The sequence below is a fragment of the Nyctibius grandis genome, chromosome 6, assembly GCF_013368605.1.
Source record: "Nyctibius grandis isolate bNycGra1 chromosome 6, bNycGra1.pri, whole genome shotgun sequence".
Taxonomy (NCBI): Eukaryota; Metazoa; Chordata; class Aves; order Nyctibiiformes; family Nyctibiidae; genus Nyctibius; species Nyctibius grandis.
This window is the reverse complement of record NC_090663.1, coordinates 67,377,808-67,394,737: the sequence shown is the minus strand read 5'-3', so window position 1 is coordinate 67,394,737 and position 16,930 is coordinate 67,377,808. Positions and strand designations below refer to the sequence as shown.

Here is a 16,930-nt window from a genome sequence, read left to right as displayed (position 1 = left end):
CTGAGGGGACTTACCCTGGGACAATCATTACATGACGGATGAGTTGTTCCAGCTTTCACCCTGTCTGTACCCAGCTGAGGACTTCTTTATCCCATGGAAGACCCCCAGAAACTCCTCCTGCAGTGTGTCAGTCCTCTGCCCCTTCAGTTAAATTAGCTGCAACATGGGCTACATTAAAACATGTCGGCAGAAGTTGAAGAACATGTAAATAAAGCAGTTGCTGGCTGCTGGGTATGGGCACAATCTAAATACATTTCTTCCTGGGAACCTTCATTCTTATTTCCTGATCCCCTCCCACCCATATCTCCATATTTGTTTCATTTATATCCCAAGAGGGCACCCTTCACCTGACTACAGTAAGTTTCCCATCTGCAGCTTGAAGGGCAAAAGCTGAAAGCAGGTAAGTCCTTGAACTGAAATGGGCTTACAGGGAGAGGGGCACTGAAGGAAGAGCCACCAGGGAACAGCCAGTTGTACCTGCAGTGGCAGTGATCTCTCCTTGGCTGGGAGTGATAAATATTCACTCTCCTCTGCATGATCCCTGAAGGAAGAGGGCTCCTGCAATTTTAAAAAGTGAATTCAAAAGTAGCAGACTAAAAATAAGGCATTTAAACAAAACAACTGTATAGCAGTCTGCACTGAAAACGCTCTCTCACTCATGCTGAAGCTAACTGACATGCAACTCTTCCTTTCTTTCCTTCACTGTTAACTGTTCAGACCTCCAGGCAACCCAACTACCAGAGCAATTTAAAACTGTTTTGCCAGGTTATGCAAAGAGCACCATCTTGGCTGTCAGTTGCTTCGCTTTCTCCCCTGCTGATGAGGTCCCAGGCTCCCAGTGAGAATCATGCCTTAAATATTCTGTTTGCCTGTAATGGCCTACAGCCAGCGGAGGAGGTGACTTTGCCCTCTAGGCCCCTTAGGCCTCTATTACCATTCAAGACATCCTGAAGTTTTCTCTCAGCCCCTCCCTGTAGTTCCTCTGGAAGGATCTGAGTCTCCGCTAGCTCCTGAGCCAAGCCTGCCAGTTGCAGGTGAAGAGCATCTGATACTCCAGGGCACCTGAACTCCTGCTCTACCTCTAGGCATCTAAGTACACTCCTGGGGTGCCAACTTTAGACATCACTGAACACTCAATACATTTTCTTGACTGTATATCCATTGCTAGTAATGAGAGCTTACATATCCAGCTCAGACGCTGGCACCTACATTTAGATACCTGCATCCATGAGCCAAGTAAAGGGGTTATTGTATTCTTTTAGACTGGCATCCCACTGATGCAAATGCAGTGATACCTCTTTCCTCTTACTCTGCTGTGAATTTTGGTTGAAATCTGAAGAGAAGTGTCTCATCAGGTTTATGCCCTCACTAACAATCCTGCTAACACTTTTACCAACATTGACCCGTTTAACACAGCACCGTGGCTGTGTCATGGATTAGTTCCTTAAGCTGATGAGCTCTGACCTCTTCCTATTAACAGTGTGCACAGCCTTTCACGCTCTTCACAGGAAAACAAAAGATTCCTGCCTGGCTAGTTTACTGAGCCCTTTATACTCTGAAACATTTGAAGCTATATGCTACAAACCTATTTTTTTTTTCAGAATAAATTCCCAGACCAACTGTCCAAAATCTTGGGGAAAAGAAACCTTTTTTCCTGTACCCCCAGTTATTGGCATCAGTTGTTCTAGTTCCCTCAGGTTACATTACTTTGCTCTTTTCCCCTTCGTTAGTTTTCTATCTTTTGGTCTCTGAGGCCAACCAGCTGTTTAAAACAAGCCAAGCCCCTGACATATTAATTTCATTACCAGCCAACATATTCACAAATTACTGAAAACCAGCTAAATATACAACTGCTAATCTTCCCAAGACATTATGCAACTGGTATTATTTTGCAAGGCAGTTAATAAAAAGGAGTTTTATTCTTTGCAAAGAAAAGCAGCATTTAAATAATCCAATGAAATAGGCTTCTATTACATAAATGGAAATTTTGTATAGGCAGAAATATAAATGGACTTACATGAAACCATGCTTTGCTTCTAAAGAAGGTGACTGACTGTTTCTTAAGTAAAACAAGTATCTAAATAGCAAATTAACAAAATGCGTACTGTGTCCTAAAAATCTGTATTAAAAAAGCAATCTTCTGGGATGAAAATATTTGATTTTGTACAGACTGTGAGGAAAATTTTGTCCGTTAAAAAATTAACACTTTCTCATACATTTACTTTTTTTTTTCCTTGAAACCTAATCTAATAATGACATACTCTGTGAATATTGCTCCAGAATATATTTTCATTATAGTCTTTTGTGAAAACAGCTCAACATGTACTGCAGTTTCAAGTTTTAATTGTAAACCTGTTGAAACAGATTCACAGATCAGATCTCCTTAATGCTCAGCCCTCAGAATTCAAGTTAGGTCTTCAAATGAGATCTGTTCTCTGCAATGTTGCTTGAGAATATGTAATGCTGTAAGCACTTTTTTATGGGGGGTAAACAGCCTCTGAACACTAGTTCTGTTATTATCAAATTGGCTGGGCTTACACAGGGATCAAGGAACACCACCTGCTATTTCCTCTAGGCCTGATTCTGAACTGCCATACAGAAATAAGTACCAAAAAAAGCAATATATTTGCTCAAACAGAAATTAAGGGGAAACGGTAACATTCTCCATTGTTAGCATCAGAGGAGATTGTTACCATGGCAGCAGCAGTAGCAAGAAACATCATGTTGTATGCACCCCAATAAACATAACCTTTACTTGTTTTTTTCTTGTTTCGCATGCTAGTTTTCTAAACCATCACCTAACCATACTGGTAAATACATTCCTTACTAATTGCTCTGATTTTATATAAACTTCTGCTGTCATATTACCAGGTTACTCTTGTTGGAATTTCATGTTGTTTATTTTTAAGCAAAACATCACTATTGCCTGGTTTAGCAGATACAGCATATCTCTGATTCCCTTTATAAGAGTTGCTATGGTATTTCTGAGTGGAGCTTCTTTGCCAGCAAACCTGAAGTTCAACATATTAATGTCAAACAAACTATTGTAACCTAAACTTTGCTTGCTTGCACTTCTTTTCAATACTGCTGGCCACAATTAAGTGACGTGTGTCTCAGGAAAGGGATGCCAATTCAATTCCTACCAGATCCTCTTTTCTATTACTCCTCTAAATTCTTTTACAGCAAAACAGAACTGCAACTGTCTGAACTATCTGGGGAAGAGGAGGTCTAAAGGATGTGTAACTAACTCCTTCTGAAATGACCGACTTGCTTCCAGTCCTAATTATTTCTGACTTTCTACCAACCTCTAGTAAAAACAGTCTGCCTGTATATGTTAAAATCAGCAAGAAGCATAGTTTTTCACATGTATTCTGTCTTGTTTTCATACTTTCAATTTTAAGTAGGTTGGTAGGATTAGAAATGTGGAAGATGGCCCAGTTCTGAAAGACACAGCAAAGAAAATGTTAGTTACTCTATTACTAGAGAAATAGTAAACCCTCTTATTGCAGTTGCATATATGAAGAGAAAAAAAAAAAAAAAAGGCTCTGCCCAGGAATGTTGGCTGTCCAAATGTGTTAGCACCTTTACGGTTAAATAGAAAACAAAGTATCAAGATGGTTGCTTTAATACCTCCCAAGGTAGCTTCAAAACATACTTCTGTCATTAGAGGCAGCATTATCAATTATGGATCATTCATACAAATGGGGTTGATCTGTTTGACTGACAAGAAGATGAGCTTCTTTGAACTTCTTTGCCCACATCATTCACTCTGTTCTGAATCATCAGCCTTGAACTTTGAACCACAGCTCTTTATGATAGCCTTCTATACACGCTTTTCTCCCAGGAAAAAAATGCATGTAAAAGCAGTTAGGCATCCCAAATGGAAATGCTATTGAGTTATCAGACAATAAAGAAAAGCAGTTGAAAGGCCAAGGGACTCTTTTTTTTTTTTTTTTTTTCCCCTTCCTACTAGCGTTTATTAGAACCCCCTGGATTGGTTTATGGCTTACCAGTTCTTTCTAACGAAATCAATTTCATCTTTTGACCACAAGATCAAACTTCGGGGCTTACAGATGATCCTGCTGTAACACCAAGACAGATGCTTTGTTTTGTTTGTCATTCTCTGGAATGGACTGGCTCCAGATCCTGCTTTCCACTGCAGATAGAAGTCCACCTGAGAATCACTTTCCCCTCCAACCTCTAGACTTCACAGGGCAAGGGAGAAGGGCACTAAGAGAAAGCAGAAAAACCTGCCCCACAGTGTCATTAGCATTCAGATTGCTTTTGGGTACATAAATAACTGATGAAAACCAGGTGCTTTATTCACATTGTCTTGTACATATTTCTTCCTGAAAAGTAATCTCCATGAAAGAAGGACGGTGCATTTACTTGGCTTATAATGAGACATCCTTTTGGGTCCTACTATACCTAAAATTTTCTAATAAAGGAGAAAGAAAAAAAACATTCCAGAAGAGCTTAATACAGCACAGGGAATAATGGCAAAGTGCCACTTTGTGGCACTAAACTCTTGCTTCTAAACTCACTGAACTTCATCAATTTTGAGTCTGAAGTGGCAGCTTAGCAGACGCCTAACAACAGTAACCTTGTAAATAGACAATAGTTCCCTTGAAAATCCTTACCAGCTGTGCTCTCAAGTTAAAAAAACCAGCTGACACAGGACCCCATGACCGTAAAGCACAGTGTCCTGGTTTCGGCTGGGATAGAGCTAATTTTCTTCTCAGTAGCTAGTAAAGCACTCTGTTTTGGCTGTAGTATGGGATTTGGTATGAGAAGAATGTTGATAATACACTGATGTTTTCAGTTGTTGCTAAGAAATCAAGGACTTTTCAACTCCCCATGTTTTGCTACTGTGCAGGTACACAAGAAGCTGGGAGGGAGCATAGCCAGAGCAATGGATCCAAACTGGCCAATGGAATATTCCATATCATACAATATCATGCTCAGTATATAGATGAGTTGGCCGGGAAGTTTTCTGTCTTTTCCAGGATTGCGGTTTTGGGATCTCTCTCCTCTGGGATCATTAGCTTGGAACGGGCTGGGCCTTGGTCAGGAGGTGGTGAGCAATTGCATTGTGCATCACTTGTTTGTATATTCTACTATTTCTATTATTATAATTATTATTATAATTATTTTAATTCTATTTTATTTCATGGATTAAATTGTTTTTATCTCAACCTACGAGTCTCCCTACCTTTACCCCTCCAATTCTCTCCCCCATCCCTGGGGCAGGGCAGGGAGAGCAAGCAGCTGCATGGTGTTTGGCTACTGGCCAGGTTAAAACCACAACACACAGGTCAGGATACAGTTGCTATGTAGAAGCAGGCTATCTGGATCTGACTGAAAGCAGCAGGACAGATGCAGCTGTGAGGGAATGCATCTCTAGAGATTAGCCTCTCCCGTTACATGGGGAAGATCTACTCAGCATGACCAGATGATGCAACAGAGAGGAGCTGAGGGAAATAGAAGACACTGGTGTAGCACTAGCAAAGGATTGTTCTTTTCCAGGAGAAATACTGCAAGAAGCCCACAAGGGGTCCTGCTGCGCACAACTAGTACAAGGAAAGCCAACCAAAGTGACAGGGAAGATTCCCCAGAAGAACGGAAGTCTTGAAAAATGAATGACATTTTGCCTATTATCCAAAAAAGTTCTTTTTAGTGCTAGATCAAGTACCGGTTTCAGCTCTCTCAAGGACAGGCTGTCTAGGAAGGCTGAAAAAATAAAATGAAACCCCCCAAAAAAACACACAGAGGTATAGGTTCTTGCTTGCTCTTTTAGAGACAACAGTTGTAAATAGGCTTTTGCACATTATTGCACACAACTGACTATTCTTTTCATGACGATGCCAAGAAACTGTATCCAAGTAGGAGAAAAAGGAAATATTTGAGTGATAAGGACAGGTATTGTTCTTGTAGGCACAGCCAGGCATCTAGACTCTTTTGAACAAGCTGGTTCATATGAGTCCATAAGACCCACAGTTTTTGTCTCTGCACCACAAGAAGAAAGTGCACCACAAAGAAATAAGTAATGTTTGAGCCATTTATACAGAAGACTTTGATGTTGCTTCTGTCCCCATTAAGCCCTGAGCATCTTTCAGCACTGAGCTGGGATTTTCAGTCCTGGCTGAACACTCAACTTGTACAGTTAATGAGTTCTTGTAACTCCTCATTAAAGAGAGTTTGTGATGTTTCCTTTAGGAGATGGTTAGATATAGAAGAGTCAGCCATCTTCTCTCATTTGCTACAGACAGGTGTGAATGGCTGTTTCCAAGCCAACGGTTCAACAGTCTGACAGTAGCTCAGGATGTTCAAAACTAAAGCTTGGCACACTGGATGCACCAAATGATGGAGCAGAGGGGACAGTGTATGATGAGACTCGTATTGCTCTAACATCAAACACCAAGTTCATTAATGCCTACAGGAGCAGCCTCTGGCTTGCCTGGTGCTAGGGAATTTGCATTCCCCTTTCAAGCACCAGTCACAGGCTCCTGCACCTGCTGCCCAGCTTCTGTGCCAAGGCAGTAGCTGCCTCCGCCATAGCAATCACACTGGTACTTGCCACCTCTGCTGGGCAAAAAGCTGGCCCACAAGACAACCCACAGAGCCCGCACTCTGGATGGAGGCTGCGTAATGCTACTTCTCTCTTTATTTACAAAGGCTTCATTCTAACTGCATAAATAACAAATCCATTTCTAAACCAGGCTAGTAGTCAAACTGTGTGACAGTGAAGGAGGGAAGGAGAGGAGTTGTTTTTACAGGTAAGCTAACCCCTTGTTCAACTCTCTGGCTTTCCCTAGAACTAAAAATGTAAAAAAGCAGGTTAACGAGGATAGCAAATATTGCATCACAGAAACTCATTTATGTACCTTATTATCATATCATCCTACTTCCAGAAGATGTGGAAGGGGAATACACAATTTTCACCAGCTTTTTACATAAACAAAGTCTTGCCTGTAAGCCTCAACAATGGGGGAAGGATGGAGAGCAGAAGATAGAAAAGATTTCACCTGATGAAAGCTGGGAGGTAAGTCTGTGAACTGTAGAAGTAATCTTCTCCTTTCAAGAGTTAGCCACTCCTTTCTCCTTCACCCTAACTCAGTGAATGGGAGAGGAGAGGAATCCTGCTTCACTGTCAGGGCTTGAGGCCCTGGCACTGGTGCTCATGGAATATGGAACTCTGTGACTTCCAGCACCTTGTACCAGCAAACAGGCTGTAGTTAAGGACAGTATCCCCATTGATGAAGGCTACTCCAGCATGTTCTCACAGAATTCAAAAATTCAACACTTGCCTGGAAAGGCAGGGACAGAACATAAAAACCAGCTTACCTGAAAACTCAAGAGATGCAGTACAACAAATACATATATTTATTCTTATTTCTTTTCTTTTTTAAAATAACGGTGGGAGGACAATTGCAAATATCTTTTTTTGCCAAGAATGTGCTTTTGCTTAATTATTTTGTGTCCAGGGTGATCTACAGCTACAGTTTCTTTTTTTTCCCCATTGGGTTCTTCCTAGCATAAATAGAGTGACTAAGTATTCAGAGCTACTACAAACTTATTAGGTGTGTAACACAGTGAACTACTTCACAGTCATAAACATATTCCATAAAGCAAACACACAGGGAGACTGTTTTGTTCACAGCTGTAGTTGAGTAGAAGCCTCATCTGTTTTTCTTTTTGGCATCTCACTATTTTGGTCAAAGTGGATAATGTTCTCCATTGTTACCCTTTCAAAAAAAAGGCAATTATAAAAATAAATACATAATAAACTTAATAAAAACATACTTTCATATTTCAATCAGTTTGTACACCAGTTTCTCAAAGACTATTCTAGAAAAGTCAGCTTGTTCAACCTAATATAAGAAGGTGGTCAAGAATGGAAAATTAGAGTAACAAAACCATATAGTAAAAATAAGAATGTCTGTAGCATGTAATGGTTAGTTGTAAACGACTGAAAGACAAAACCTCCCCAGAAGTCATAAAATAGTCCAAGCTACATAGCTACTATATTTTTGTAGCAGGTGTGTTTTCTACTACAGCCTAGGTTTTTATTACTTTATATTTTTTAAATAACTTAGAATAATAATGAGTTTGCCTACCAGCAGCCAACTCAAAAATGGAAATAATGGAAACAGAAAAAAACCACAGCCACCATTACAGTGGTGGGGAGAAACTCTCCCCAGCAGCCAATTTGTGTCCAGTCCTTTCCCTTCTTAGCTATCCCGAACAATCAAAGTTCCTGGCTATATTCAGCTTATTAGGAATGGAAGTTCTTCAATGCAGACTTGGGTTTCACTGAAAAGAATGGTGATTTTTTTCCCCTCCATAATCTACTATAAACTCTGCAGAGTCCTTGTAGCAGCAAGCTGCAGCAAAAGGAAGAGGAAAAATATTCCATCCAGGTGTGAAATGATTCATAGGCGGCATCTGAACTCTTCAAAGGATTCTGTCAGCACTGTCCTCAATCAATACTTAAACCTGAATCACAGCCAATTGGACTGTGATTTTTATTTCATCTGTCAGATGTGAGGAGCTGCCTGTTTGTTCTTGAGTTGACTTGTTTCTTCTTTGCTGACACAGTATCGCAACTGACTGCACTTTTTTCATCACTTTGAATGCCACTCGGTGTACAGAAAAACAAACCAAGCCATGCCCCTTGGTAATCCACATAATGTGGCAATGGCAGAAACAGCAGCCATCTTGTGCACTAGACTCTGCCCAGAAGTGCTGATCTGAAAGGAAGAGGGAAATGTAAACAAGACAATCATTAGAATGATTTAAATCTTCTCAGACAGCTTCAGAGTGCCTCGGATGAGGAATCGGTGAAACTGGGGTTTGTGTTATCACAGATTTTCAAGATCAGACTCTTTCTCTGCCCATCTCACCACCCTGTGTAATGCGGAGCATCCGTCCACTGATGTAACTTTCCCTTTCTGTCCTCTCCCCAGAATAATTCGGATTAATCAGATGGAATTGTTACACCCCCTTGTGATATCCCAGGAAAAAACAACACAGCCTGAGGAGAATCCTTAGGGTTGTGGTGTATGGTTGTCTCTCTGTGGTTCCACAGAGTGGATCAGAAGAGTTTGGATGTTACATCCATGGGTACCTCTAGGTGTTAATGTACCATCTGCCTGCAACAGTGACAAGAACACCTGACTAATAGTCAGTTCCTTGAGATATCGATAGATTTAAGACTAAAGTGGAGGTATGGCTTAGGGGTGAAAACGCAGACTATTCATATACCTGCTTAATTCTGTGTCTCCATTTATGCACCCGATTAGTTTTCTCTGCTGCCATGAATTCAACTTAAAAAAAAAAAAAGTTGATTGGCAAAGCCCAAGCTAAAACACCACCATAATGGTTTGTGTATCCTTCCACAATTAGTAAAATGAGAGTTGACGAGCCTATGTTCAACCAGCAGTAGAAGAAAAGCCAAAAATAGAATTTTGCTTAAATTTGTTTTTCCCAGCCTGGACTCTAAATTGTTACCTGGTTTCACAAATGCATTTGCCCCAGAGTGATCTTTGTGCAAACGTCATCCCTGTCTGAAAGGCTAGGTGCATAAAGGGATGCAATAGCTGCAGAAACATCTGCTTGGAAACCAGAGTGCTCTGTATAGTACTTGTGAGGAAGTAGAGAGTTCTTTGAATTTTAGAAAGTATTTTTTCCTACAGTGAATAATACAAGAAATTAAGATACAAAATTACTTATTCTAACTCCCATTCCCTAAGGGACAGAAGGCTTGAGAGGTTTTAAGATAAAGATTGTTCTCTTTTTTCCAAGAGTCCCAGACTGGAGGGGAGATTTACAATGGTGCTGTGCCCCATCTGTTGAAACATGTAGTGTGCCATTTGTTTTAACTGTTTGATGCTTGCTCTGTATCCCATTCTGTTTATTTATTGATGGGTGTAACCTCTGACACAAACCTCAGTGTCTTCCATCTGTCCTTTTCAATGTGATTCTCGGGACTTTCGCTCTCATAGGAAGCCAAGTAAAGTGCTGCAATCAGAAGCAAATACAATATGTTAGGCCTACTGGCATTTTAAAATTTGCTCTCCCTGGAAAGTGGAATGAAGTTAAATGAAGCAGGCTTGTATTATCCATCCCTCAGATTAGGGTTCCAGAATCCCATTAGGAAGTATAGCATCACTTATAATTACATCCTGACAATTCTAACAAACAGTGAATGAGAACAAAGACTACCCTGAGGGGGAAAAAAAACAACTAGTGAAAACTCAAAAGCACAAGAGTGGAAGAAAACACTCAAAAGAAAAAACCGAGCCCAGGGACATGGTGCTTTGTAAGCAATGAGTGAAGTCCCTGTTTTCTTTCTCAAACAGCACTCTTTAGTGTTAAGCATCCTGAAAGTCCATATAAATACACTTCAGATGATATTTATGGGGACCACATATCCAATAAATTTTTTTCATTCCATTTCAGAGAAAAGGATAACGTCAATTCTCACAGACCATGTGCACATAAAAAGAAAAATCTTATTTTCTCTCTCATTTGTAAGGGAGAAGCATTTTTTACTTGCCAGAGATGTCTCAAGGCAAAGTCGCTACTGTGAGGAAGCAACAACTTAATATGGAGAGAGACTAAGCAGTAGCCAGTGACACCAGACCTGCAGGAAGTCCAGAGCTTCTTACCGTCATCACTGAAGACTGGGACAGTGAGCAAGTACTGCAGAATCTTCCGATCCCTTTCAAAAGGACACTCCACTTGCTTCCACGTCATAAATTCACTGACTTGTTTTGCCAATTCCCAAAATTTCTGTCAGAATAGAAAACAGAAGAGGTGCTATATATTGAACAGTATTATTTACCCTGAACATTTTTTAAGAAGCGAGTGAGAGATTTTGGTTTCAAGTCCAAGACTTAGATTCTCCCCAGCTTTTAAGCTAGAATTGAATGTGATCTGACTCAACAACTCAGCTTCTAACTTTTGCGCTACTGTTTCAAACTGGGATGACTTCCTATTCCTCCACCCTGGTAAAATTGTTGCTATTTATAAATATAAATAGCTGATCATGATCTGCACTCAATTTCTTTTCAAGGAGCTGATAACACTCCTTACGCCCAACTTTTCACTTCGATGATGCTCATGCTTGTTTGTTTCACAGTGAAATATTTAGTACTTTTCACATCAAAAGTCTCTAGATGCTTAATACAGACATTTCAAAATCCAGATGTTCCATTTTAGTTAGTTAATCTGAAATGCTCAATTTTCTTGCTGGAAATTTATGACAAAAATAAACATTCCCCATGTAGTGTGTTGATGTCATTCATTGATAAACTTTAATTGAAAGAGTTTAACATGCCTCAAGTGCACATGGATTCCTTGACTAAAGGGACATTCCAGATCATCACATAGTCTAGCTTTAGAACCAGGCTAATTCAGGCCAATGACTACAAATGAAATGTACTGTAATTTTGTGCGAGTGACCCAGGCTTCTTGAAAGCTGAGAGCACCAGAAAACAAATCATTGGGTAATCCACACTGTCAGATAACTAGTGTGAAATCAGAGGCAGGACTACTGAATGACAAGGGACTCAAAAGTCCTTCACTGCTGCTCTATAACGTTTCTTCAGAGACAATTTGTGACTTACATATACGAAAATACTGCATGTATATCTTCACAAAGGATGAACTCACCTTTTACATGTGGAATTCAAAAAAAGAAGCTCTAAATCACTAATTTGAATGATTTTGTCATTAATTATAATAAATCTGTGAGTTGAAATGTTTAGACGAATTTGAACACTGGGAAAAAGTTGACTTTTTTCCCCACTAAAAAATTGTGACTATCAAAAGGGTTTCTATAAACATTCCATCTTCAATAAAACCGCTTTTTCCTGACTACTTCCCAGCTCCTGTGAGAAGTAACAGATACACTCAAATTCCAGTCTCATTTTGCTCTCCCAGAATCTAGTGGAGGCTGAACCATGACCTGCTTCAGTTTTCTGTTAAAGGGGCTGACCCTATATCAATACCCCACTCAGTGCTCTACTTACTTCAAAATTGACATGACCATTTGGAAGACGATTGGCACAACCCTCATTGAGGAAGTAAATATCTTTGATCAAGAGGCTGAAGAAAGGTATTACAATCTAAGGAAAGAACAACATTATTCTCAGTCTGGTCCTGAATCAAAACATAATGCTCTACAGAGAAAAATAAAAGGAAGTCAGGTGGTACAAAAGGTAAGCAAAATACCAAAGGACTAAGATCTATAAGACATCTCTCTCTTTCATGACACAAAAATTTTGCATTCACTACATTTTAAAATACATTATGTTTCTCTATGAAGAAAGTCCTCCCTTGGATGGTAAGCTAATCGCTATAGTTTTATTTCCAGCTTTGTGCCAAACTGCTTCCATTACCTTGAACTCTTCTTAGCATGTAGCTCCCTCAAGGTCATGATTAAAGTACCTACCTGTTGGCACTCCACTGCTTGTCAATTGTGGCTATGAGGCGTGTTTAGAACAACAATATGCCTAACTCATTCCATTTCTATGTCATCTCCATCTTGTTTTGACTTTCTTATTCTTCCTTGCAGATTCCAGAACATAAGAGCTCAGAGGTGCCTACTTCTTCCATGTAATACCTGTATCTCTTAGTGTAGCTCTCCCTCTTGACAGGGACTTGCTTGGTAAATGAGGGGAGATGGACGTTAAAGCACAGCACGGGAAATTTGGGGCTAGCAGCACAAATGGCTTTCGAACTACAGTTCCCTAAGCTTATGCAAGAAATTGAACCTTGGCACTGACTGGCTCAAAATGAAGCATTTCCTGCCAACTGAACAAATCCAAGCATTTTTCTTTGGAGAATACTGGAACATTCTTACATTCTTAAAATGATTGTATTTTAATTTGCATCCTACAAAAATTTTCACAGCTGCACATCCTTGTTGCAACTGGGGATAAAACATATATCACTTATCACTATTTCCACAGAAGACTTCGCTGCACCATTTCAGTATCTGTAAGTTCTTTCTCTGAAGTCTTAAAACTCACTTTTCTCTGAAAAGAAGTAAGTGTCTTATATTTAAACTTCTGGTACTTGAATGATATGTGAACAGATCCTTATGACTCAGAAAAAAACCCTGTTTTTATTTACACATGTGTAACAACAATATAGACCAGCAGACTGAGCATAGATTTGCTTCATCCTGCCTTGTAGTTTATTCTATGAGCACCAAGATCAGGTTATTAAACACAGCATGAAGTCCTAATATTATAAGCACTTGATAAGCAACTGCTTCTAAGAGGGGAGCAGCTAGGAAGCTATTTGCCTCGTTTCCACAAGAACTACAACTGAGATTCTGCATTAATGTGTGGCCACATCCAGTTTATTTCTCAAAAGCTAGTTTATTTTAAAGAGTGAAGAAAGATGCCACCTCTATTAATGCACAGTTCACAGCCACTCTTGAATCTGGAAGGTGGATTTTAACCCACTGCATTACACAAACACCTGTTTCATCTCACCATTTCCACTAAAAAACTCCGGAGTATATTTAAAGCTCATCTAAAGACTGTACCCAGGAAGGGGACTCCACAGAATCTAGACAGATGCTCTGTCTAGATTTGAGTTTTAGAATACTTCTTCTGAGTAAATTTTTAAAGCTTTTCCACCCTAAAACACTTAAAAAAATTGAGCACAAGTAGCAGCTGTAAGAACATATTACTAGCAACCTCATTTCAGTCAGCACCAAAATGAACTGGCAGCCCTAAGATGGTCATTTTCATTGAGCCACCTGGTTTCCTCAAATATTCCATTTACTTTCTTGGTAGTTTAGAGGTAATATTTAGACATTCTCAGTAAAGAGAAATTAAGTTTTGAGGCTTTTTATTCTTTTTAAAAGCAGGAGGAGGAGTAGAGTTGCTGAGAAGCAGAATCCCAAGACAAAAGCTTGCCATGCAACTTAACAAGCACATTTCATTTTTGCCCACTGCCAAGTGATTTGTAAACATACCTTCTCTCTGTTGCTATGAGCTGTCAAGGACCTTTGAGCAGCTCCACGCAGAGCAGTTCGGTAATTATAAAAATTGCTAGAAGGGTCCATCTGATGCTACAAGGCATGAAAAAATGTAAATAATGAGCCAGTGTCACCACCACACAATTTTTTTTTGCTCAAGCAACTATTTTGAAAAGCAAGAGATCTGCTGAGCAGCACCACAAATACAGACTTTTAGAGGACTGCAGTATCTCTTTATCCGTTCATTCAATCAGGAGAGAACCTTGTTTTAAAAAATGTTCACTCAGCACAACAAGGGATCCAATACAAGTCAGGGGCAGGAAAGCAAAAGACCTTCTTTCCCTCTCCACAGAGAAGGTAGCTCAGCTTTAATTCAAAAGCCAAAATCATGAAACTAAGACAACAATGGATCTTGGCACTAATATTCCACTCTTCCTAATATGCAGATTTCTCAGAGCTGATTCAGTTGCAATGGCAAAGATCAGACACCTAAAGCTGTTAGTGACCCCACCTCATTGCTCCAAGACTGACTGCTGCACCTCAATGACTAGGATGACTGCATGGCTCACAAAGCTTGTCCTTAACCAGCAAAGTCCAGTCTGCATAATAAGGTTGAATGAAACTGGGCTATAATCTTAAGAGCAGCTTCCCGAGCTGTGCAGCCACCCTTGATACAAGGAAGGGTATTTCCCACCCAAGGGTGGAGGAAGGAACTGTGAGGTGGCTACAGCCATCCAGTTTTAATCTGTTATCATAACACAAGTCAAATCTGATGATATTAATCAGCACTTCATGCTTGCATCAAGTACAAAACATTACATTTTCTTTATCTTACTAATAAATAACCAGAATTAACTGATTGCCATTTACAGCAGGATAATTAACCTGTTGGTAAATAACCTGTTTGGTATATCACAAACTCACACACTGCTGCACCTGCATGATCTTTGACAAAGGTCTCTACTACCTGAAGGTAACTGGCCATCAATTAGTTCAAGACAAATTTCTATGAAAGGGCAAGGCAGCTGCCTTACAGCTCAACTTAATTTTCAAAGGCAGGACTGCATTAGGTCAATCCACACTATCCCTCTCAAATACATCTCCGTTTCAAGACGTTACCTACATTTTAATTATTTTTTTTAATAATTCTTTGGAGGTAGGTTTGGAAATTTAAAAATTACTTCAATTTCCTTATTCCAAATCAAAAGAGCACAAGTCAGCTGAACAATTCTTATTACATTGTCTAGAATTTCCATCAAGAGCACAAACATACTAAATTAAACATGTCAAATTAAGCCAAACTCACACTTTAGAGCAGTTAAAAATAAAGTGCTATTAACAGCCCCATGTCCAAATATTGGCCAAACTTACCTCAAGAACATCAAATTTGGCTGTTTTCACTTTTGCCCAAGTTTTCTTTAACCGAGACACAGGACTCATGTTCATACCAGCTTGACAGAAGAGAGAGAAATTGTTGGAGTATTAAAAAAAAAAAAAAAAATCTTTCAAGTAGCTAAGGCTAGTAAGCATTTCTAAAACAAAGGTTTCAAAAAGTGGGGATTTAGATCTCTGAACAGTTGTAATGAAAACTTTGCTTTTCTGTAATTCACACTATGGCAGTAAGTAATTTCTTACACACATAACACTACAATAACGCTGAGCAATTCTCCACCACTTCCCCTCCTAAATTCATATGGCTGAACATGCTAAGCAGCAGACTTTCAGATACAGCACCATGCTTCCTTTACCCAGATTCAAACAGGGACAAAATGTCTCAGGACACATACTTACAAATAATAGCCATTAAGGAGTTAAAATTGCCAATGTTAAAACATTCCCGTGCCACATCAATGAAATATTCTATCACTCTTGCTCTGTGCTTCTTCTTCACAGGCTGCAAGAGATGCCATCAGTGTTGTGATCAGCAGGAAACAGAACACTCTGACCCATCCCCAAAAGAAACACCACCCCTGTTAAAAGTCTTTTCTACATGTACCACAGCTTCACACTATGCTTCACATGTAGAGGATGCCACACCACTGTGTTCAAAAGCCCTCAGGACAGCAAAGACAACCCAGATATCTGACAGACAGAGAGCAAGGACAACAGGTAAAGAGGCTCTGCCAAGAAGAAGGATATGAAGAACAGTAGAGCAGAGAAGGAGGTTAGCACAGAGGAGAGAAAAGATGCCTCCATTCACAAGGGGCATTCACAGAAGTGCAGATCAGACACGCTGCTGTACCATGAAGGGCTAACCCAGCATAACATGACCACTGTGTCACATGAACAAGGCTGAGGCACGAGTATAATGCTGAAAATACTGAACTTATTTCCTCTTAAGCCCTGTGCTGACTTCATCCACACATGAAAAAGTACAGAGCTGAGAGAATGAAAAGTCAAAGGGCACACTGAAGGGGCACCAAACCTGAAAAGGCTTCACAGTTTTAGATAAGTAGACTAAAGAAAAACCTTTTAGCACAAGAAGTCCTTGCTCACCATACAGATTTCCGTAGCGACCAAGTAACTGAGCCTGTTAAACCATTCCACATAGGTTTCTAGATTCCGGGTCTTCTTTCGATCTCCGTAGCAGCTCTGCAGAGAGAAGAAAAATAGCAACTTTTAGTGTAATCTTCATCTTTTCCCTGAGAGAAACCTTTTGGCTTCCTGCCTTGCCATCCCCAAACACTGTCAAGTAACAAGGAATAACTCAATTACCCAAAGTGATAAAAAGCTTAGACGGGAAGCAGCAGTGATAGTATTTGAGCATGTATAACTTCTTCCTGAGCTGTTGGCTCAGTAAAGCACTCAAGTAGGCATGTGGAATCCATCACCTGCTGTAAGTCCTACCGGGATGCTTTCAGGACTTAGGATAGACTTATGCAAACAATCAAAGCTAAGTATCTGCTTAAAGCTTCCTTGCACATAAGCACT

The 16,930-nt window shown here is 39.9% G+C and overlaps 1 protein-coding gene across 7 annotated transcripts in view; it reads right to left on the bottom strand.

The window, feature by feature from the left end:
- Positions 1-6,677: 6,677 nt before the first annotated feature.
- The window catches only part of RASGEF1B (RasGEF domain family member 1B), a 30,279-nt gene continuing 20,026 nt past the window's right edge, over positions 6,678-16,930 (bottom strand). For 4 of the 7 annotated variants that reach the window (XM_068403727.1, XM_068403733.1, XM_068403728.1 and 1 more), the window contains 8 exons: positions 16,496-16,591; positions 15,791-15,893; positions 15,371-15,450; positions 13,997-14,092; positions 12,036-12,131; positions 10,671-10,794; positions 9,948-10,020; positions 6,678-8,750 (listed from right to left, as the gene is read on the bottom strand). In XM_068403727.1, the coding sequence (XP_068259828.1) occupies positions 8,726-8,750; positions 9,948-10,020; positions 10,671-10,794; positions 12,036-12,131; positions 13,997-14,092; positions 15,371-15,450; positions 15,791-15,893; positions 16,496-16,591 (693 nt within the window). In that variant the 3' untranslated portion in view covers positions 6,678-8,725. The remainder of the gene's footprint in view (positions 8,751-9,947; positions 10,021-10,670; positions 10,795-12,035; positions 12,132-13,996; positions 14,093-15,370; positions 15,451-15,790; positions 15,894-16,495; positions 16,592-16,930) is intronic. The other 3 variants (XM_068403734.1, XM_068403730.1, XM_068403731.1) reach the window with 1 other exon arrangement.